This window comes from Oryza sativa, chromosome 4 (genome assembly GCF_034140825.1).
Source record: "Oryza sativa Japonica Group chromosome 4, ASM3414082v1".
In the NCBI taxonomy this organism is placed as follows: Eukaryota; Viridiplantae; Streptophyta; class Magnoliopsida; order Poales; family Poaceae; genus Oryza; species Oryza sativa.
The window spans coordinates 35,542,132-35,566,009 of record NC_089038.1 but is presented as its reverse complement, the minus strand read 5'-3'; the positions used below and the strand labels follow the sequence as shown (position 1 = coordinate 35,566,009).

Below are 23,878 nucleotides of genomic sequence, written 5' to 3'. Positions count from 1 at the left end.
AAGCACGATGAATTGCAAACATCATCGACCTAGCTACAGTATTGGCGCAATTAGAGCAACCATAATAGTAAAGTAAGGTACTATCTATAAAACATGTACATCTCAATAATAGACTAGATTAATAGTAAACCACTTTAATGGTATGTCTACATGAGTATCTATAGCTCTCTAATCCATTGCCTCGTTTTTCTCTATAGACTATCTTCAGATTAGTAGATAGCTTTGCTCTTTCTCTTCATTTAATCTCTTTCAAGTAGAAAAATACGCTGACATAGATCTTTTGTAGAGAGCCTATAAATAACCATTGCGGGTGCCCTTAGCATGCACGATGCAATGTAATTACAATCGTTTAATTAATCTGTGGGGGAATCGAAGAAACATGGATGTTGATGCGATTAATATACTTGGTGCTAGCTGTTCCCACGAACCGTAGGTAATTGCACCATTCCAAGTATAAACTTGGCGTTTCTTTCTTCGATGATGCCATCACCACTTTCCCAATATTTGACCGGCTGGCATGCACGCGGTGTATAATTAGAGGAGATTTATACTCCTATCTCACATAAGAGGCAACAATTAAATCAAGGATTTGATGCCATGGAATTGAATTGAATGAGCATAAAAAATATATATCTGATTCGATCGATATTAGGAGTACAATATATATTTACTGTTCCTCCGAAAAGAGAAAGAGAGAAAGATAGTACTACTACAGTGTTGTTGATAACCGTTGGTTGGTTGGTCCAGACAAGTTAGGAAGGAAGGGGGGAAATATAATGTGGGGGAGCCAATCCCGGCGAGTTTCCGGGTGTCCTCTGTTACACCCGCAATTCCATCGATCAACAACACCACACTGGGGGGGTGTAAACCTTTGCATTTTATTTTCTTTTAGTATTTATTTATTGTCCCAGGCTGCCACGCGCATTGGCATGCTACATCAAGACTTGCACTGTAAGTTGCAATTAATCACCTGGCTGGAAGGAAGAAAACAAAAGATCATGATGTGAATATTCACATGGGAGATAAGATAGAGAAAAACAAATTCAAATGTAAAGAAAACAAGACAAACCAAAAAACACTTCAATTGGCAAGTTTAGTTCAAGTCCTAAACTTTATACGAGTGCTCTTATTTTTTAATTAGTAGACGACGCATCCGTATTTATGATTAATTATTATTTTAGTGGTAGGTGACGTACCATTGAACAACGAGATATTCGTGATGACTTCGTTGATACGAAGATATAAATAGAGAGTGTGTGGACGCGTTGTGAGCCCCGTGTTTGTACTATGTTACTAATAAAAGCACTAAACCCTCTTTGATTTTGTAAGCCTTTTTTTGTCATTTTTTCTTGAAAGTACCCCTCTTATATTATTGTTGTTTTTAATACATAATATATGATGTATTTGATATTTTTTAACAAATATTTGACCATCCGTCTTATTTTTTTTCACATATAAAAACATAAGTAGTGTTTAAAGATCATTTGACTATAAATCAAATCACAATAAAATAAAAATGAGTATTACATAATTACTTTTAATAATGCGATTGGTGAAACGTATCTAAAATATCAACATCGACATATATAAAACACATGGAATATTGTAGTAGATTTTGTTGGTTATTTGAAGTGGTAATATGATTCCACTATTAAACTTAGATTTAAAAACTTAGCAAAGTTTGATAGGCACGTCGGTGCTTTAGGAGTTGGATCTGGAGTGGAGTTGTGGTGTTGTCTATACCCAGTTTCACCTCCTCTAGTACATTTTGTGAGAGAGCTTTGTCCAGCTCCGCTTCTATGTTAGATGGTGTTGAAATTGTTTAACTGAGCCCGAGCTCAAGAAGAGATGGAGTTGAGCTGAAGTTGTACCAAATATACCCTCGTAAAAGCACCAACGTATAAAAGCCAAAAGATAAGCCTAAGCTAAAACAAGGAGCAATCTAATCTTATCACTGCTAAGATTTTTTCTTAAAAATGGAAATCATTAATTAACTAAAAATATATTTTTTATAAAACTGAACAAGTAAAACAAAAAGAAAAAGCAAAAAGTAAAAAGAAGAGCGACCCAGCAACCAGCATTCATTCCTCCGCCACAACACCACGCTGACCACAGTCCACCGTCCGTCCGTCACCCGCTCCCCCTGCTGCGCCGGAAACAATGAAATCGCCTTCTTTTGTCCCAAACTCTTCTTCTCCTCTCTTCCCCCCAAACACAACTGAACCCAACCCAACAAACCACCACCACGCTGACCGCCCTCACCGGCGAGCCAGCGAGCGACGGAAGGAGGCCGCATGCTTCCACAACTACAACCTCCTCCTCCTCCTCCTCCCGTCTCCAATGCCCTCCGCCTCCACTAGATGGCCGCCCTCTTCCTCCTCCTCCTCCTCCACGTATCAGACGCCGCCATCAACCCGGGCGACCTGTCCGTGCTCCACGACCTGCGCCGCTCGCTGACCAACGCCGACGCCGTCCTCGGCTGGGGCGACCCCAACGCCGCCGACCCGTGCGCCGCATGGCCGCACATCTCCTGCGACCGCGCCGGCCGCGTCAACAACATCGACCTCAAGAACGCCGGCCTCGCCGGGACGCTCCCCTCCACCTTCGCCGCGCTCGACGCGCTCCAGGACCTCAGCCTCCAGAACAACAACCTCTCCGGCGACCTCCCGTCCTTCCGCGGCATGGCCTCCCTCCGCCACGCCTTCCTCAACAACAACTCCTTCCGCTCCATCCCCGCCGACTTCTTCAGCGGCCTCACCTCCCTCCTCGTCATCTCCCTCGACCAGAACCCGCTCAACGTCTCCTCCGGGGGGTGGACGATCCCCGCCGACGTCGCCGCCGCGCAGCAGCTGCAGAGCCTCAGCCTCAACGGATGCAACCTCACCGGCGCCATCCCGGACTTCCTCGGCGCCATGAACAGCCTCCAGGAGCTCAAGCTCGCCTACAACGCCCTCTCCGGACCCATCCCCTCCACCTTCAACGCCTCCGGGTTGCAGACGCTCTGGCTCAACAACCAGCACGGCGTCCCCAAGCTCTCCGGCACGCTCGACCTCATCGCCACCATGCCCAACCTCGAACAGGCATGGCTCCACGGCAACGACTTCTCCGGCCCCATCCCGGACTCCATCGCCGACTGCAAGCGCCTCTCCGACCTCTGCCTCAACAGCAACCAGCTCGTCGGCCTCGTCCCACCGGCGCTCGAGTCCATGGCCGGCCTCAAGTCCGTTCAGCTCGACAACAACAATCTCTTGGGCCCCGTCCCGGCGATCAAGGCGCCCAAGTACACCTACTCACAGAACGGGTTCTGCGCCGACAAGCCGGGGGTCGCCTGCTCGCCTCAGGTGATGGCATTGCTTCACTTCCTCGCCGAGGTCGATTACCCCAAGAGGCTGGTAGCTAGTTGGTCCGGGAACAATTCCTGCGTGGATTGGCTGGGAATTAGCTGCGTTGCAGGGAATGTGACGATGCTCAATTTGCCGGAGTATGGACTCAATGGCACAATCAGCGACAGTCTTGGGAATCTGAGTGAACTCTCGGACATCAACCTCATCGGAAATAACCTTACTGGGCATGTGCCGGATAGCCTCACAAGCCTCAGGTTGCTGCAGAAGCTGGACCTGTCCGGGAACGACCTGACCGGGCCGCTGCCCACCTTCAGCCCGAGTGTGAAGGTGAATGTGACCGGCAATCTCAACTTCAATGGGACGGCACCAGGATCAGCGCCATCCAAGGATACTCCTGGGTCTTCGTCGTCCAGGGCGCCAACCTTGCCTGGCCAGGGCGTCCTTCCGGAAAATAAGAAGAAAAGATCAGCTGTTGTGTTGGCCACCACCATCCCGGTTGCAGTCAGTGTGGTGGCTCTGGCTTCAGTGTGTGCCGTGCTCATCTTCCGTAAGAAAAGGGGATCAGTTCCACCAAATGCAGCTTCCGTCGTCGTCCACCCCCGCGAGAATTCTGACCCAGACAACTTGGTCAAGATTGTCATGGTGAACAATGATGGCAACAGTAGTTCGACCCAAGGCAATACACTTAGCGGGAGCAGCAGCCGCGCTAGTGATGTTCACATGATCGATACGGGCAATTTCGTGATTGCTGTGCAGGTCCTCCGTGGCGCAACCAAGAACTTTACCCAGGACAATGTGCTTGGCCGTGGGGGCTTTGGTGTCGTCTACAAGGGTGAGCTGCATGACGGCACGATGATTGCTGTGAAGAGGATGGAGGCTGCAGTGATCAGCAACAAGGCCTTGGATGAGTTCCAAGCCGAGATTACCATTCTAACCAAGGTACGGCACCGCAACCTGGTCTCGATACTGGGTTACTCAATTGAAGGGAATGAGAGGCTGCTGGTCTATGAGTACATGTCCAACGGGGCTTTGAGCAAGCATCTGTTCCAGTGGAAGCAGTTTGAATTAGAACCCCTCTCATGGAAGAAGAGGCTCAATATTGCACTGGATGTTGCTCGTGGGATGGAATATCTGCACAACCTGGCACATCAGTGCTACATCCATAGGGATCTCAAGTCAGCAAACATTCTCCTCGGCGACGATTTCCGAGCAAAGGTATCAGACTTTGGGCTAGTTAAACATGCACCAGATGGAAACTTCTCTGTGGCAACCAGACTCGCTGGAACTTTTGGGTACTTGGCTCCTGAATATGCTGGTAAGAATCGCTTTCTCTGGAAGTATATGGTTGTTGTGTTAATTTGGATGCTTAAATTGTACTAGTTCTCTTTGTTATGTGTTACAGCAATTATCGTTAACAGATGACACATGAATTAGATTTGAATCTAGTTATATTGTCTACCTGTCCCAGTGACTAAGGGTCATTCCACTGTTGTAGCCCATGAAAATGCCTTTGAGGAGTTAAGGATGTGCTAGATACAACTGAATTCCTGATGAACTAATCATTCTTAAAAAAAACTTGTCACTACTAGCTTGCAATACACTACATCTCGAACCACTTGACGAGATGGTATCATTGTTTCTCTTCCATGGAACTGTGAGAACAAATGTGTGATATCATTTGATGGAGGTTGCATTAGTATTTGTCCTTTCCCTGTTTGTTATGCTGCCTTGCTATTATGACTCCTGAATTTATGGTTGATAAGTTGCTTTAATGACCATTGCAGTGACTGGGAAAATCACGACAAAAGCAGATGTCTTCAGCTTTGGGGTAGTGCTGATGGAGCTGATAACTGGAATGACTGCCATTGATGAGAGCCGTCTGGAGGAGGAAACCCGTTATCTGGCCTCATGGTTCTGTCAGATAAGGAAGGATGAAGATAGGCTCAGAGCAGCCATTGATCCTACTCTGGATCAATCTGATGAGACTTTTGAGAGCATCTCCGTGATCGCAGAGCTTGCTGGCCACTGCACATCCCGGGAACCCACCCAGCGACCGGACATGGGCCACGCCGTGAACGTGCTCGTCCCGATGGTAGAGAAATGGAAGCCTGTGAACGACGAGACCGAGGACTACATGGGCATTGATCTGCACCAGCCGTTGCTCCAGATGGTGAAGGGCTGGCAGGACGCAGAGGCCAGCATGACAGATGGAAGCATCCTGAGCCTTGAGGACAGCAAGGGCAGCATCCCAGCTCGGCCTGCCGGGTTTGCAGAATCGTTCACCTCGGCTGATGGCCGGTGAAGCATCATATATCTACAATACAAATAAGTACATGTCTCCTCTGGACCTCTCCTGTTTCCCTATAGTGTTCTTGTAGGTAAAAGAGTGCATTGTCCATGTGCTTATGCTTCTGTAGATAGACATCCATTTTTCTTTCTTTTCTTTTTTGGTAGGATTGCTTTCCTATTATTCCAATCTTGAGACTGAAGTTTCTGCCTTTTTCTAGTCATCGGGGTCATATAATGCTTCTTTAGTTTACTGTACTTGAAAATTTTTGCAATGGCATCTGGTGGCATCAATGATCCATATCATGAGTCTTGTACTGTTTAGGGAGCAATTAGTACCAATCCAGGCTTGCATTTGGCACTTTTCTGAAACTCTACACAGGTTGCATCATGCCTTGATAATTATCAATGTTCTATATGATCTAAGCAGATGCTAGATTATCTAACAATTACTAGAGCACAGGTAAAATGGTGAGCTTGCAGAGATAGGCCAAAGTGTGAGCTTCCTCCTGAATTTTGTTTGCAGTTGCAGCATGCTAGTACTATTCATTTTCTTAGTGGTTGTGCTCCACTGATTTGGTGATCTGGTAACGCCAATAGAGTCTGTACAAATGTAGAATTGGTGTAAAACTAGTGATGGTTAGTGTGGTTAGTTGTGACACCTAAACCCTGTGTTCTCTAGATTTTTGGCTTGACAATGACTGCAAAGACTCCATCGAGATAATGGGTGTCATTCTTTCTTGAGGACTCACCGTTGATATCAATCGATTTGTTGTTTAATGATGTGTCGCTATGGCCAGCTAGCATGCATTAACTTTGTGGCCGACGGAGTAGATGTGTCGGTGTTTGAGTGAGGTTACTACATCTGTATACATACATGATACATGGCTTCTTGCTTCATTGCTTGATTGTATCTACTGTACGGGCATATCATTGCAAAATTTTCGTCGCAGTATGGGGACTACTTACTACTATGCACAAGTATATGCTGTACACCCATGTGTAATTGTTCAGTACATCGTGAGAAATAAATAGTACTTATGTGGGATAATCTTCTGAAGAATTTTTTGAAGAGGAACTTGTTGCTCTATGTGATTTGGTATCGGACAGTCCGTAATCTGTGACCAAGAGCTCTCACGCTCTTGTCGTGAGCCGGTGAATGGCCACCACGGCCTCATCACGGGGGTAAGGTAGGCAGCACATCTGCATCACGTAGAGAAGGCCTAGGAGCAAAATACTCAAACGCCACCGGTACGATTGGCATTACACGATTGCTTATCCCTTTATCAGCAGCTGCCTGAGCTAAACTTAGTTTCTGGTCCAAACCAAAGCAGGTGTCAAGTCACTGCTAGCTAGTGCATACATACAGACATGTAAAGAAGCGTCTGTGTATGTAGACGACACTGCAGAGGAATAGATAACATGCCATTTCCCCAACTCGGTGTTAATAAAAGAAGCGGTAAGGACAAGATCACAAGAGGGGGCAGGCAGATGAGATGGAATAACACAAGTGTGAGCTTGGGCACGAGGCTTTGCATGTGAAGAGCAGCATGAACGCCATGTGGTGGCACAGGGAGTTCTCGCCTGTGTCTTCTCTACTCCTCTTTGGGGCAGCAGCGGCAGTGGCACGGCAATTATTGAAGAGCACAGCCCCACCAGCTAGGCTGCTTAACTCCCTCTCTGCCCGGCCATTGCCATTGGCATTGCCTTCCACATGGAAGATTTGCCACTTGTTCCAGACAAGAATGGCCTCTTGTTCCAGCCAAGAGAAAATGGCGCCCATTTGCATTTTGCATCGCCGTTCAATCTAGGCCGGTCAGATGAGGTCGTTGTGGGGGTGTGTGTGATGCATGGGTCCCTGATAATACTCCATCTCTGGTCCCAGATTGTTCAGTTACTCCACTCCTACTATGTTAGTACTAGTATCCATGATTAAGCATTGAAGATACCCAAATAATCCATCTTCAGGGTGTAAATACAAGTAGTACAATACTCTACTTTTGTGTTCAGTTCAGTTATTCTGTCTAAACACCACAGCAGTTAAATGGTTCACGAAAGAAAAGGGGTGGAAGTTAGTAAGGTACTAGTACACTACTACTAGCAGGCATCAAGCCTGCGCAAGTTCATGAGGGAAAAGAAGCAGACACACATGAAATAAAGCAGTTCATGAGGGACTAGTAAATTCAGTCGACTTGCTTTCCTCACCAATGCTCGAGGTCAACCTTTATTGGCATTTAAGAATCCCCACACTTCATGCTGCTACTGGTACTCCAAATCTTGTACAATCAGAGCCACATCTGGAGGTGGAGGAGCAAGCAATACATCTTCCTAACCACATTTCCTTTTCTCTATAGGGGACAATATCATGACACAGTACAAAGCATAAAGGGCAGTTTGTCCTCGCACAACAAAAGCCACAGCAACCTTCATGCCTTGATATTTGTTGTCAAAGAAACTCTCTGGTCCTTTTCTAAGAATTCCATACTGAGAGGATGTTGGAGGTAGAAATACGGTACGGAGTAAAGTAACAAGATAATTATTGTATCAGTTTGCACACTTCGATCCAATGTTGGGATAATAATTGTCAGGATAATGCCAAGTATTCAAAGATACTAGCATCCGTTAATTCATACTAATAAATTATTGTGGATCTATGGCAACATGAGAGCGCTCTATATAAAGAACTTCAGGAAATTCGTTGCAGCTATGATGAAGTTGTAGTTGCTGGATCTGACTGTAGATATGGGGCAAAGTGTTTCAGGGCTGCCTCATATACTGGTTTTTTGAATTCAACTGCCTGCTCAATATGAAATTATATCAGATACTACAGAAGCAGGGAATCAGAAAAACATTGAGCTGGTAAACAGACCCACCTTTTCAATAACTTGCTGAGGTGTCATCCATGTCCATTCACAAAACTCCGGCCTCTCAGATCCGTCACCATTAAGGTTAACCTCATCTTCCTTCCCAGTAAATCTAAATAGAAACCTGTTTATTTGCACCCATATGTTCACAAGTTACTTGTGGATCACAAAGACAAGTGGGTATTATCCTTTTTCTATTGGCATTTCAATGGTGCACATTGCATTAACATAATCAAACCATGTCTTAGAAAGTTGTGATCTTGTGATTTAGTCAAGTCTATCCTAGGCCTAAATAACAAGTATGAGCCCAGGCCCAACCCCTGGCCTAAGTGAATGAGTGTGAAAGATGTAAAGTGATGGCATAAATGGGCCACAATCCTTCATAAATGGTTCACAAGTCACTTTGGAATCATGAAGTGTTGAAGACATGTGAGTAATAGTTTATAGCTTACAGACACACTATTAGTATTTGAATGCTGCGCATGGGCATTACACAAACATACTTACCTGACAAATTTGGTGGGCTTTTCACTTATTAATGTCTAGGATAGGACAAAATGATATGTCTGGGCCCAGGCCTATCCTTGGCGTAAAAGTAAGAGTGTGAGATATGTGAAGTTGATACCATACAAACTACCAGCCACCAATTTATATCAGTAATTTGAGCTTTTAGGACAGGTATCTACTGGAGGCTACCAAAATTATCAGATTTTATCCAGAGATCACACAGAAAACACTTATATAAGAGTTACAGCCAATCTATCTGAGGGATCACGAACCATAACAAACACTGAACTGAAGGACCTTTTCCACACTTCCACTAAGTATGGGACTATCTAGCTGTCTGAGACTGTATGGTATGCTACATATCATGGACAAAAATAAAAAAGAAGCTTCCTACCAAAGGATGCAACACAGAAACATTGGCTCAGCACAAGTATGATCCTTTGGAGCGAGTGTAAACGGGGTAGATAGATTTGGCTGTCCATCTCTCACAGTTTAGTGGCTCTTCTGATTTCTGTACCCAGCCCCTCTCCAAGAAGCTTTCTATTTGAATTTTTGCCCCTGATAGATTGAAGCTTCCTATTTGAAGCTGTAAGCACTCTAGATAGATTGAAACTTTCCAATGCGCTACAGCTGGAGAACTGGACAATCACATGTGTGTGCACACTGTGCAATACAAGCGTGTCAAGTGTAACATATACTGATACACACACATATGGGCGCAGCCAGGAAAATATGATTCATTGGCAGCTCAAGGTTCAATCTATATAAACATTCTAAGAGCACTAGGTTTAAGGTGCTGGCATAGGCTTCCGACAGGTATAGTATCATTTCTAGGAAAGTGAGGTGTAACATGTATGCTGCAGCTGTGGCATAGATGATTTTCCACATTTTACATATACTATTTATAGTAGTTATGGTGCTTATAACTTAATCAATATCATATTTAGCACGAAAATCGCTAAACCGGTACACTTCGTGGACAAGACAGTGTTTCTCTAGCACAGAGACTTAGAACAAGAGCAATCTGGCACTCTTTAGTCATAACTGTGAGTTTCTGCCTGGCAATTACCATACTATCTTAACCATATGGCTGTTTATCAGATAATTCTTGTCAGACTATTCTTGCAGGTCTAAACAGATACCACACAAATGTTGGTTACTAGCATCATTGTTGGCCCAAGGAAATGAGAAGGCTAACCATTTCTGAGCCTGTCCTTTCCAGTTCGTTCCTCCCCACCTAGCATTCAGCTTTTCTTTCACATCAACAGGGAAATCATACGTTAACCAAACGGGGACCTACATGAACATATACATGCAACTCAGTCAGCAAAACTAGTTACGAGACTGATTATGACAAACAAGTATCATAAACACGCAGTATTAGGAGAGACGCTGCAGGTTTGCAAGCAATTAGCAGCCGTTTGCGTGAAACAGAAGAAGTTTGGGAGTGGGCGAAAGGCCAATAGCTGACCTCAGCCACCATTTCTGCAGATGTAACACCCGTTTCCTCCCTCAATTCTCTGAAAGCAGCTTCCCTCGGATCCTCTCCCGCATCAATACCACCCTGTGGCGAACATCGCACTTGCGGATTAACACTCAACAACCTCTCGAGACAAAACATAGGAGCAGTTGTTCATCACCTCACCTGAGGCATCTGCCATGTGTTGGCGATGTCGATCCTGGACGCGGTGAAAATCTGGGGACAGAGGAGAGAGCACACGGAAAAAATTGGTCAGTTGAAGCACCGACGAAGAGGAGGGGTTAGGTCGCGGGAGTGGAGTCGGGAGCGCCGCTTGCCTTGGTGAGGGAGGGGTCGGCGAGGCAGATGCCGACGTTGGTGCGGTAGTTCTCCGGCGGCGTCTCCATGGAGGCTACGACGGCGAGCGGCGACGCGGAGCAGGAGGAGGAGAGCGGGCGGGTGAGGCGGAGCGCGGAGGAGGGGAGGAGACGGCGGCGAGTAGCGGTGGTGCGGAATCGGATAGGGCTCACGAGGATTGGGGGGAGGCGTGCGACGGACACCACCACCATCACTCCGCCCCGCGGCTATGGATCGCCGGGGAAGAATCTCTCTCTCCCCGATTTGCCCTGCAGCTTCGCTGACAGGTGGGCCCGTCAAGAGTTGGGCCAGGCCCACACTATTTTGCCACGCGTTTCGGCCTGCAGGCCTAACAGGGAGACCCGGGCCAATATACCGTCGCCTGAGACTTTGTTTTTTTCTTTTTCTTTTTGCGAAACTTTTTTTAAAGGGAACTTTTTGCGAAACTTTGTTTCTTTTACTTCATCCAATCAATAATATTTTTTGTTTATGATAATATTTAATCAAATTTTCGTCATCAACAATTTCTTAGTTTAAAACTAAAAATGATATATACATAGACTTATCTCGAAAGTGCTATAGTAATATCGTAAACTTATTAGATTTTATAAATGTTAAAAGTTTGAATACATATTTTTTTGTCCTACATGGCAAATACTCTTTTAATCAGAGGAATATTTGCCTAATTGCTCGTGCGTGTGATTCGTTTCTCTCCAAGATAGGGGATGATGCAAGCATGGAGCAACTAAGGTTTGAGTCTTAGGCTTACCTCAAAAATCATGTATAAATTATCTTAAATGATAAATCACCATGTACTTATAATGAAAAATAATAATTCATTAGTTGAGTCTTAAGCTAGCCCTGGTATTTAGTCTTTGGTAATTTTTTGGCTCTGTCATTGTTTAAAAAAGAAAATAAAATACACTGATTTTTTTTAACTGGACCCAAACCCCGCCGCTAAGCAAGTACGGAGCACTCAACTGTGTTGTGCTCCCGTTTTGCTTGGTACTACCTGTCAACTTGCCGCTCCAACCTCCAAGAAGTTTCCACTGTTGTGCTTGTAGCGAAGCTTTAAGCACGGTCAAACGGGGCAGCCAACCAGGTGGTTTAGGTTAGGCTCCGTTCAAACAATTTGAGAAATTTCGTCGAAGTATTCGGCGAAACTTGTACTGATCTAATTCGGATACTGGACTAAAATTGTTTCACACAAGGAAAGGGAAGGGCAGGTCGGTTCATTCCAGAAAAGACAAGCAAAGGGGCTTAAACAGACAAATATTGTTGGGCCACACTATCATACAGTACGTTGATAGGAGTGACGGCCCATTGTTTTATATCCTGGAGGAAAAGAAAGGAAAAAGGTAGCCCAGCCCAGTCAAAGGGCCCCCCATAACTTGCTGCGACGGCCATATGAATCCGTCCGTTATGATATCCTTTCTCCTGCGCGTACTCTCTGCTTGGTTTGTATTGTCTGTTGGAGTCCATAAACGTTTTATCACATGTGCATCTATTTTGCCATGTTTTAACCCGTTTTTAAGGAGTAGCACGGTAATAAATAAAATGAAATGAATGCCTATTTATTCTAATTAAATCTTTGGTAGTACGGTGTTTAACTTGCGTACTGTACAATTGTACATGTATTGTCAGGATCTGCTTTATTAATGTTGCTGGAATTTATAGTAGGATTTGACCATAGTAAATTAATTTGGAGGAATTGTTTTCCGATTTTAGATATATATATAGACACATTGTTCCACTGGTCTGTATAGATAGAGAAAATTAACTAGGATAGGGACGGATAAAAACAGCCGGAATTTAAAAGTAGAGTATTTACACGCTTTTTTAACCTTGTGCGGGCATACATAAGCAGAAATAAAAAAAAAGAATACATCTAAGCTGCTATTGCTACGGAGGAAGGCGGAAACGGTCCGTGTATATAGCCGCCGCCTTCAACGCGTTTATCACGCCGAATCCATGGCGGCTTCACGTGGACCGCGGCCATCATCATCAGGCTGCAGCTGCAGGGACCCGACCCGAACCGAACCGAGCCGAGCCGAGCAGGCCAGCCAAACAACGAGAACGCGAGGCGGTCTTCCGTTTCACCGTTGGCGCACAGGTGTCACCGCCTTGGCCGACCACGCCTCGCGCGTACGGAACGGAAACCGGCAGGAAAAATCTGGTACTCGCAACCGTGGCGGCCACGCCGGCGATTGCACCCGCGGGCAAGTAAGCGCGCGCCTGACGTGGCACGCCGATCAGCCAGTCACCGCGTGGGACCACCTCGCCCCTCACTGCCGCGTGGGGCCTCAAGTACCTTGGCCTGCCTTGGTTCCCAAGGAAAGCGACCACTTCAGGTCCGCCCGCACCGTCCTCCCCAAATTATCATCCCCACCCCTCAACCCCAAACCGCCTTATCTCCCCTCTATAAAACCTCCCCCTCCGTCCCCCACTCCCCAGATTTCTTTCACAGATTCACGAATTCCACCCGTTTCGATTCGATTCGATTCGATTCGATGCTTGTGCCCTCCGCCCCGGGAGAGACTCGCCGGAATTCGATTGCTTCTTGCTGGTAGGGGGAGCCATGGGAGAGCTGGCTTCCTCGCCGCCGCCCGCGGCGGTGCTGCCCGTCGTCTTCGTCGACGGCGACCAGACCGTCGACCTCGGCACCGTCACCGTCCAGCCCTCCCTCGGCGTCCGCAAGCTGCAGGCCGTCGTCGCCGACAGGGTGGGGCTCGCGCCGCAGCAGATCCTGGCCTCGCTCGCGCGCCCCCGCCGCGCGCGCCGCGTGCCCCTCGAGGAGGGGACCGACCTCGCCGCCGCCGTCGCGCGCGAGGGCTCCGGCTGCTACGTCCTCGCCGCCCTCCGCCGCTCCCGCCGCGAGCGCCGCGGCGGCCGCTCCCGCCGCGAGAAGAAGGCGGCGGCCGCGGCCGCGGCGGCGGGGGCCGCGCCCGCTGCGCCGACGCAGGAGAGGACTATCCTCAAGCGCCTCCCCGCGATGGATCTGGCCTCCCTGGCCTCGACCCCCTCGCCGGCGGCGGCGGCCATGTTCGGCGTCTGGGACTACGAGGCGCAGCTCCAGGAGCTGCAGCGGCAGCGCGAGTGGTACCTCATGCACACGGCGGCGGCGGATCCGTACTTCCCGCTGGCGCCGGAGCGCGAGGACCCGCCCTTCTGGTCAGCGCAGCCGCTGCTGCGGCAGGGGACGCCCTCGTCGTGCCCCGAGTGCGAGGCGGCGGCGGCGATGATGCGGGAGCCGGGGTTCCACTGGTGCGTGCGCGACGCGGTCACCGTCGGATTCCGCTCACTGGTGGGGCCAATCGAGCGCCCGGCGAAGAAATCCCCCTCGCCGTCGCCCTCGCCGCCTCCCCTGCCGCCGACCCCCGGCCGACTCCCGCCGTCGTTCGTCGGGATGATGCCCGTTTACTAGCCGTCGATTCGATTAGAAGAAAAAAGAAATGTAAAAAAAAAAGAGGAGAAAAAACTGGAATTGGGGAGGCTTGCGTGTGGAATTGGTGCACCAGCGCAGAAGAGGAGTTTTTTTTTTTTTTTTTTTTGTTATGGAGGAGGAAGCGGCCAAGTGCGAACGAGTCCAGAGGCGCTGGACACGTTGGAGCCTGCAACTAGCTTAGCTGTTACGAAGAAATTTTCTTTTTTTTTTCTTGGGGTGGTTACTGCTTGCTGCTAGTGCTATGTGACAGGTGGTATGAGGTGGTACGAGCCTGACCAATGTGGCTCGGTCGAATCCAGAGATTTGGACCAACATCTCTGGAACCCTCTGTTTTTTCTTTTTTAGTTTTTCTGAGAGAGCGGGAGAGAGAGAGAGAGATGCCTGCTGGATGATTGGCATTTGTTCCTGGTATATCAAAGTGGTATATGCAGAACAACATTTTAGTACCTACTTGAGTATGTGCTGAATTTTGTCTCCAGATCAGTTTTTCTTCCTTTTCTGAATTCTGATGTGTGTGGTGGAAACCGTGAAAGAGCTGTATCGAAACGAAGAAGGGTGAGAGAAAAACGACGAGTTCAATCGGTTCCCGCAACGAAACCAACCAACAAACCATTCGAGATTTTTGGGTGGTTTTTGGGCTGGATGCGTGAATGGAAAAAAGGTGGCGAAAATTCATCCACAAGATTGGCCGTTCCAAGTCGTGTTTTCTCGACGCCGGATATTCCATAGTCCTCTCGCACGTACGCACGTACGCTCGACGACGACGTGAAGCGCTGTCAGCTAGTACGTATCATCCACCACGTCATGGATGGAGCCCTCAATTCCATGGAAAAATATTGCTGCTGCTCCTCCTCCTACATGGAACTCAATTCCATGGAAAAATATTGCTGCTCCTCCTCCTCCTACATGGAACGGATGGATAATCATCCATCTCGTCCAGCCATGGAAGCAGACGATTGGAGGCCAGGGGTACAGGACAGAGGTACGCGTAACGCTAAAACGTGCGATTTTAATTGTGGCGTGTGCGTTAATACTAATCCATTATTTAAATGCCAATTAACACTGTAGCCGCCAATGTCTCCCCCAAATTTAGGGCTGGTTTGATTTGAGGCTTAAATTAAGCTTACCAATATTTTGCAATTTCAATAGTATTTAGTGTCTATTTGGTTTGAAACCAAATTTTGGCATGCCTAAGAAAAAGACTATTTTAATAGTGAACTTAGGCTATTTTGGCTTCAATCCAAACACAACTTTACCTTACCAAAATTAGTCATACCAAAAATTGTCAAAATCTGGAACTGCTAAAATTTGAAATTTGGTAAGACCTATATAGGCCACAAACCAAACCAACCCTTATTGTCAACCCGTCTCTTCTCTCTCGCAACCAACCGAACAAGCCAATGGCAGCTACCATAGCATAGCATAGGCAATTAGGCATATACTAGCACGGTCATGGTCCAAAACAATGGGCAGCTGCTACTTGTTTCAGGGGAGGGGAACGTATCACGTAGGAGTATGCATGATCGATGAGTGCCTGACCGGGTCTTCGTGGCCATTAGCGACCTAATCACACAATTATTAGCGAAATCATGTGCCATCTGTCACGACCTGCTCCTCCAACCGTTTCAAATATATGGCTCTAATCGAATACTACTACATTTGTCGAGATCACGGTACGTAGAGCGGATGATGTGATTCTCCTCCCTTCAGGTGACAAGTCAAACTCGATTCCTGGATTTTTCAACAACAGTGGATCAATTGATTAATTAAACTTCGTCGAGTTGTTTTTTTTTTAACGCTGCGATAACGTCAATGATAAACAAATTCAACACTGCAGTACTTTTCTCAAATTCCCCACGCTGTTGTTTTGGATCATACCAAAGACCCGGTTATTGCTAGCAGGTCGATTGATGTTTTTTCCAGTATACAAAACAGAAGCTGTCAAAAACCAGTCAACCTCGCCAACAACGACCTCTAGAGCTGGAAGCGTCGTACTTATATTTATTATATTATGTTCTGTAATTTTATATTTCTTGTTTACACGTACTTTTGTGGACTGCCAAAATCTGCTAGGAATGTACCAATGCCTGTCTAAAAACGTTTCCAGCCATGGTTTTTTCAAACATACAGAGATTGCTGGTATATCTAAACAAACATTTACAGGAGCAAAAATTTATATACGTAGGAGAAAACAAGAGTTGATGGAAGACAGAAGGTAAAGGGAGTTAATTTCGTGTTTTTGATTGGAAAAAATCACTCTTATTTTCCTTTATTACTTCAGGGATGACGCATGAATAAAATGTGTAATTATATATTGTTATAAATACATGCAACAAAAAGAATGCAATTTCTCTAATTGGGTAGTTGTGCTTAGAGCAAGTTTAATACTACAGCCCACTAATAGCTCCAATTCAAATATAGCCAATCTAATAGTCAATTTATACAATAGTTGTTTGCTATACTATTAGTATATAGTCCCAACTGTCATGCTCTTCTCTCTCATCTTTTATCTCATTAAAATATGTTTATAGCTGGTTAATAGTTTGCTATTATACCTGCTATTATAGGACCAAACTATCAAACGTGGATTGTTGATAGACAAAATAATGGATGCACTCAAGTTGAGGAGTTACCTTTCTCTTTCTTCTCTTCACCCATATTTGTTCCTCCACTTTCCTTGAAAAAACAAGATATTTCCCTCTACAGAAATACCCAATCACATCACTCTCACGCACACGCACACGCACCAATTGGTCTCTCTTTATGTATGTCTCCCATTCACGTAGGCGTGTTATCCAAACGATAAAGTTTCTAAAATAAAGGGTTATTTGTTATCAAATATTTTAAATACTCAAAATACATAGTATTTAATTTACATGATTTTTTTTCTAACCTTAGACTGCTAAAATCCTACGTTTTAAGTAAATATCGAGGGTTGTTTTTGAAAGCAGAAAACTTACTGTACTTTATTAGCAGAAAACTTATTGTTTTTTGAAAGCAGAAAACATTACTAACATTGTGTTTCATAGGTCCTCTGCTATAAAGAAGAATGAAAAGTTGGTAGAGTTGAAGAAGAGCAATGGACATTAGGGTTTTTCTGATCGTTCTTGAAACTTTTTTAGTTTTAAATGTAAAGGCTCGTAAAACTTATTTCTAATTTGATTCTTTTAGCCATGCCACTACACGCGGTAGACTAATATTATTGTTTCGCCAAGCAGCTAGATCGGCGTGGCTAAAAGATTCGGAAATAAGTTTTTTTAGGTTTATTTTTAAAATTAGAAATTGTAAAAAGCTTCAATATTTTTATATTATAAGAAAAAAAAGAAAAAAAATCACATTAGGGGAGAGGAAATGCAGAATTGATCCATGTGCTACTACCTGCAAAGTACCAGTACCAGTATAGGACCCACCCAGCAGCAAGCAAGCGGTCCATGGCTGGACTGGACTGGACAATCCCGCGTCTGGCGGCCCACGCGACAGACACTTGCACTTGCTCTCCGCTGCCGTTCCCCTTCCCCCCTCTTCACTTTCCTTCCCAGCTGCGCTAAGCAATCCCCACCCACCACCGCTGCAGCTGCAGTTGCTTCCTCTCCTCCCCTCTCTTCTCGCCGTCGGTGGGGTCCTCCTCCACCCTGTCTCTCTCCTCCCCCCCAGATCCACCCCTCCCCCTTCCCGAACCTTCTGGAACCATCTGGAGGAGGAAGCAACCGCCCAAGCTGTAGCGGCAGCGGCGGCCGGCGGGGGAGGAGCGATGGAGACCCTTGCGCAGCGCGCGGCGTTGCTGCGGGAGTCGCTGCAGAAGAGCCAGTCCGTGACCGACGCCGTCGTCTCCATCCTCGGCTCCTTCGACAGCCGCCTCTCCGCGCTCGACGCCGCCATGCGCCCCATCCAGGTACACCTGCTCTCTGCTCTGCTCGCTCCTCGCCCCCCCCCCTCCTCCCTCCTAGGGTTCTTCGCCGTTTGATTCCTTCTAGGCTGCTGTTCTGATGCCGCTGCCTCTCCTCTGCTGCTGTGTGCATATGTGTGTGCAGGTGAGGACGCACGCCGTGCGGACGGCCCACGAGAACATCGACCGGACGCTGCGCTCCGCCGATGTCATCCTCACGCAGTTCGATCGAACTCGAGAGGTGCTCCATCGCTTCAACCCCAGATTTCCCTACTTCTTACTAGTACTACATATGCTATTAACAATATGTGTGCCCCGCCCGCTTGTGGTTGGTTGGAACTTGGAATTGTAACTGCTTGTTCCGTGGCTGATGAATGCGGGGAACGGGTAGTTGGTGTGACTGTGATCAGTCCATTTTCTGATCTGCATCTCCTGGCACTGGGCGTATGCTTAGTTGCAAGCTTGCACGGTGGATTAGCCCTTCATTTTTTAAGTTTCTAAAATGCATCTTTGCTCCCGAATATGAACCAGCAGTGCTCAGGAGTGCTGTGGAGCATGCCCAATCCTTCTCATTTTCTCGAAGGAGCTTCACTCCCCTTTGTCCTTTCTCTGGATGGTCTTTGATGTTTCGCCTGCATGTTGGTGGGGGCAATTATAGCTTGAATTATAGTTTGTATACATCACTGTGAGGCAGCGTATTGTTGGTTTGGTACCACATGGTCCACATGTATTTGTTATAGATACATTAGGAAGGAGAATTCTCCATTGCATGTGGCGGTATGCATATAAATTGTTTTCTTCAACATGAATTACAGTAAGTATTTGTATTTCAATATGTGCCTTGATGGCTGCCCATATTGGGTTTGGCAACTAAATGGTTGGACATGGATTTTCCTTTTGACCGATTTTTGAAGACCTTGAATCCAAAAAATGTACCTAGCTATTTTTCAGTGTTGGATTACTTTGGAGAAAGGTCCGATTTCAGTTATTGACTTATTGTCATCTGTGCAGGCAGAGCGTGAAATACAGAAGGGGCCACATGAAAATCTTCAAGGTTTTCTAGATGCAGTTGATCGGTTGAGAAGTATTGAGCGTTTCTTTAGCTCAAATAGGAGCTACCGAAGCAGTGATGGTGTGCTCAACCATGTGAATGCCCTCCTTTCTAAGGCCCTTGTGAAGATGGAAGATGAATTCCAGAAGCAATTGACTCAGCGCAGGTTGTGTCTCATTATTAGTTTAAATGTTTTTAACCCCAACATCATCTAACTTGCATTTTGCACCCTCCTGACTGATTCCAGCAAACCTATCGAGCCTGATCGTCTTTTTGATTGCCTTCCAAGTACGCTTCGACCATCATCTGAATCTCATCCTGAAGGTGGAAAAAACCAATCACATTCTGAAAATCAGCAAAACTCGGAAGCAGCTGTATACAGCCCCCCTGCTCTTATTGAGCCAAGGTTCATTCCTTTTCTGGCTAAATTAGCACAACAGTTGGTACAAGCGGGATGCCAACAACAATGCTCAGAAATATACAGGTAAAAGGAAGATAAATATTTTCAGGCTATATATCTATTCATCACTTCATGGATACTAGACACTAAATTTGTTGTAATATCTGGAAATTTTTTGTTCTGTTTGTCCTTTTGATGCTCACATGAATAATGAAACGGGTTGAAAATACATATGTTTGTCTAGATTGATTGATTGAAGATAGAAGCAAGGCTAGGCGAGCTATTTTCATACTTGTCAATTTGAGTATATTTATAAACTTTTTTGGCCTTTGTGAAAACCATGAAAAATGATTTTTTTAGTTTGGACTGCCAGTTCCAGCTGAAAGGAAAAACAAAATGTTCTCCCTGTGAATAAGTTTAAAGCACTTGTCTCCTGCATTCCTTTATATATTTTTCTTGTTTATATGGCCTATGTGCTAACTACCTCCTATGCGGCAAAATACTCAAGCACTTTCTCCTCTTGTGCACAGCGAAGCCCGTGCCTCTGCTTTAGAGTCAAGTTTGAAGAGCTTGGGTGTTGAAAAACTGAGCAAAGATGAAGTGCAGAAAATGCCATGGGAAATTTTGGAGTCTAAAATAGGGAATTGGATTCACTTCATGCGAATTGCTGTAAGGATTTTTCTCTTATCTACTGTATGGTGCAACATGCCTCTGGTGACACCTTTTGCTTTAAACAGGTTAAACTTCTTTTTGCCGCGGAACGTCAGCTTTGTGACCAGGTTTTTGAGTGCAGTCAATCTTTGAGGGATAAGTGCTTTGCTCAAATAACTAGGAATAGTTTGGCTACACTACTCAGCTTTGGAGAGGCAATTGCTATGAGTAAAAGATCACCAGAGAAGCTGTTTGTGCTGCTAGACATGTATGAAATAATGTGTGAACTTCAAGCAGATGTAAGTTTCTGATTCATACCATAGCTATCTATTAATTGTTTCATTGGCCAGCCACAACCCTTTTGTGCAGAACTGCGAAATGATAAGTGTGTGCATGCTGAGTTAAGATCTGTTTTTAAGTTTCTAAAAATTTTGAGCTCCTTATGCCATCGGACCAATTTATGGTTGACGTAATCCTGCAGTACTGATCTCAACAGCTTGATATTTTTGGGTTGATAAAATTGCAAAAGAAACATATGATTAAATGATATTGTGAATGCTTTGTGAAAAAAGGGGCAAAATGCCAAACTTCTCACTGCAGATTTCAAAGTATGAGAAGTGCATGGGGCATTATCATACTTATATGACACAGTGTGGTGCCATATTTCCAAAATTTCTCTGTTGGTCCATCTATATTGAAGTTCGCCGTTTTACCAGAAATCAATTTTCACCAAGGTCTTTGGAACTTGGACTTTCTTGTTTGCATATTCTTTAATGAAAAACGACTTCACTAGACAAATGTTATAGTAACTAACTAACTATGGAGAATTTAGACTGTCAACTGAATGTAAATTTATTTTAGATATGGTGCTATTTTCTTGACACGGAAATAAGTAATATCTACATTTTTTATGGATTGTGTAGATTGACACCATCTTTGTTGGAGAATCATGCTCTCAAATGCGTGAGTCTGCATTGAGTTTGACAAAATGCTTAGCACAAACTGCACAGAAGACTTTCAGTGACTTTGAAGAAGCTGTTGAAAAGGACGCAACAAAGAATATTCATATTGATGGGACAGTGCATCCTTTGACGAGCTACGTGATTAACTATGTCAAATTTTTATTTGAGTAAGTATATGATCATGTGCACTTAATCTTTCCTGTAATTTGATAGTTGCATTGCTATACTTTCTTGCATTTCTTCTTCAATCCTATCCACCAGTATGCTGATATTTGTGTTTTGCAATCGTTGCTGCTGTATCTCTTCTATTGGATAGCCTTCTAATTCACCAAGACCAGATTATTTTTCCCCAGCTGTATACGACAACAAATAGATCACTCCAATGTAGCTGAACTTCTTTTGTACCGTTCTTGCAAACATTATCTATATCCAATTTTGTACCTATTAAATGCTCTTTCAGAATGTCTTGTTTTGTCAAGCTGCAACTGGCTATAGCTTTGCAAAAAAAATGACAACATTTAATCTTTCGCAGCTACCAGTCAACTCTAAAACAGCTCTTCCAGGAGTTCAAAAGGGAAGATGGAACAGGTTCTGAGTTGGCCACTGTAACCATGAGTATCATGCAGGCTTTACAGAATAATCTGGATGCAAAAGCAAAACAATACAAGGATCCAGCTTTGATGCACATATTTTTGATGAATAACATTCATTATATCGTGAAATCTGTCCGCAGGTATGTTCTTATGAAGTAAGGTATAAACAAATTCGCAATAGCCAATAGGTTAGTAACTGGATGAGTGGGTATAGTTTAATGCTCTCTTTTCTTTCTTCCAGATCAGAAGCCAAAGATTTATTGGGGGATGACTGGATTCAAAGGCATCGAAGAATTGTACAACAAAATGCAAATCATTATAGAAGGATTGCTTGGTCAAAGGTCCATTTGCTAGACATATTTGAACAAAACTCACTGTTTGTTTCTCTTGCATTTTGTTACCATTGTTGATGTTTAATAGGAAGAGTGAGCCTAAAGATCTATGCATTATTCCGATTTTACAGGTCTTGCAATGCCTCTCTGGTCAAGGTTTGACTTCATCAGGAGGTAGTGGTCAAGTAGGAAGTGAGGGAGGCAATAGCAGTGGAGCTTCAAGAGCTGCGGTCAAAGAGAGGTTGGTCATGTACACTAATTATTCCAGCTTGCTTTTCGATGAATGATGTTTTACCATACAATTTCTGAAACAGTGTTTTGCCCACTATTTTGTAACCAGATTCAGGTCTTTCAATGTGCTATTTGAGGAGATTTATCAAAAGCAGTGTGGCTGGTCTGTTCCAGATACGGAGTTGCGTGAGTCACTAAGACTTGCAGTTGCTGAAATCCTGTTGCCTGCATACAGATCTTTCCTAAAGCGCTTTGGGTATGTTTCTTTGAAACTTCATTACATGTAAATAATATATTAATGCATGGACAAGGACCATAACTAATCCTTTATTTTCTATTCAAACTCTCCTGCTCATGTTTTTGTTTCTGGCAGTTTGTCAAATGTGAGTTGGTGCATTTTCTTGTTTGTGCCAGTTATATTATTTAATTAGGTTTAAAAAAACCATGAAGATTATATTTACCTACCAATTTGGTGCTTTATGAATTCAAAATTATTTACTAGCATTACAAATTTACAATATAAATTGCAAAGGCGTTATCCCTAGAAGGCTAGAACCTGATACACTTCACGGCTGTTTAGGAGACACTCCTTATTCTCCTTTTGATTTCTATCTAGACCTGAATCCTGACTGTTTAGGCTGGCACTTAATTATGAGTTTGTTAGTAGAAATAACAGCAGCCCCTGACTAAGATCTTAGTCAGTAGTAGGAATTAGAGTGTTCCGGGTGCTTTCACCAGGCCCAGCTTTGGTGCATACCACATGCCACTGATATCAGACCTGGACCTGACCGACTGTCCCTCGGCAAAATAATTGTTGCTTGCATCTCCTCTGCTTTGCCGTTTAAGAAAGAGACTTTAACAAATTTGCCTGTCCTAAAACCGGCGTAGCCCTGGTCCACAGAATTTTGATGATTGAGCATTGCCATCTGTTCATTTGTTTAATACCATGAATTTTCCCTCTTTTCTTTTATTTCTATGTTTCTATGGATATGTATGTTCACTAGACTCAAGAGTTCTTGTCCCTGGAGCTTATGAGACTTGTAATCTATAGGCCTCTCATCGAGAACAGCAAGGCACCCGGAAAATATGTCAAGCACACACCAGAGCAAGTTGAGCTACTGCTTGCCAATTTGTTTGAAGGAAAACAAGAGCGTACTTGATTGGGGTATGTGGCTGCTTAATATACACCAGCGACGATGTGATGTCATTCTCTGTAAATTGGGACCCTGGTAGCATTGCTTTTGTTTGTGTAGCGCTGCTGCTCAGAACCGTTGCTATGTGCACCTTTCCTTGCTGGGGTGCATGATTTGTATAGATACTGTCCTAGTTGCCATTTATTGTTTTTGTTGATTTGGTAGGTGCTAGGTTCGTTCTGATATGTTGGAAACTCGTGTTAGTGCATTCATTATTCAGTATCAGCAGTGTGCAATAATTGTCCAATGTTAATGCAACCTCTAGTGCCTCCATTTTGCAGTTGCGGGAGTATAGTCGCAACTGTTTCCCACAAAGG

At 44.9% G+C, this 23,878-nt stretch overlaps 4 protein-coding genes across 4 annotated transcripts; 3 read left to right on the top strand and 1 right to left on the bottom strand.

Moving 5' to 3' along the window:
* Positions 1-2,210: 2,210 nt before the first annotated feature.
* Positions 2,211-5,931, top strand: LOC4337467 (receptor protein kinase TMK1). The gene is made up of 2 exons (XM_015781075.3): positions 2,211-4,659; positions 5,129-5,931. Exons 1-2 carry the CDS (start codon positions 2,361-2,363, stop codon positions 5,644-5,646), a joined length of 2,817 nt encoding a protein of 938 aa, XP_015636561.1. The 5' UTR covers positions 2,211-2,360; the 3' UTR covers positions 5,647-5,931.
* A 2,207-nt stretch (positions 5,932-8,138) lies between these two features.
* LOC4337466 (nudix hydrolase 26, chloroplastic) lies at positions 8,139-11,053 on the bottom strand. Its single transcript, XM_015777977.3, has 6 exons — positions 10,799-11,053; positions 10,647-10,697; positions 10,473-10,565; positions 10,200-10,297; positions 8,504-8,618; positions 8,139-8,427 (listed from the first exon to the last, which is right to left on the bottom strand). The coding sequence occupies exons 1-6, from the start codon at positions 11,027-11,029 to the stop codon at positions 8,335-8,337; spliced, it is 681 nt and encodes a 226-aa protein (XP_015633463.1). The 5' UTR covers positions 11,030-11,053; the 3' UTR covers positions 8,139-8,334.
* Positions 11,054-13,269: 2,216 nt separating this feature from the next.
* Positions 13,270-14,708, top strand: LOC9267051 (uncharacterized). Its single transcript, XM_015778450.3, has one exon. The coding sequence runs from the start codon at positions 13,396-13,398 to the stop codon at positions 14,239-14,241; it is 846 nt and encodes a 281-aa protein (XP_015633936.1). The 5' UTR covers positions 13,270-13,395; the 3' UTR covers positions 14,242-14,708.
* A 3,079-nt stretch (positions 14,709-17,787) lies between these two features.
* Positions 17,788-23,876, top strand: LOC4337464 (exocyst complex component EXO70A1). The gene is made up of 12 exons (XM_015781324.3): positions 17,788-18,154; positions 18,294-18,389; positions 19,160-19,365; positions 19,447-19,683; positions 20,130-20,268; positions 20,337-20,549; positions 21,174-21,379; positions 21,745-21,945; positions 22,047-22,146; positions 22,269-22,378; positions 22,478-22,624; positions 23,420-23,876. Exons 1-12 carry the CDS (start codon positions 18,014-18,016, stop codon positions 23,526-23,528), a joined length of 1,905 nt encoding a protein of 634 aa, XP_015636810.1. The 5' UTR covers positions 17,788-18,013; the 3' UTR covers positions 23,529-23,876.
* The last annotated feature ends 2 nt before the right edge of the window (positions 23,877-23,878 follow it).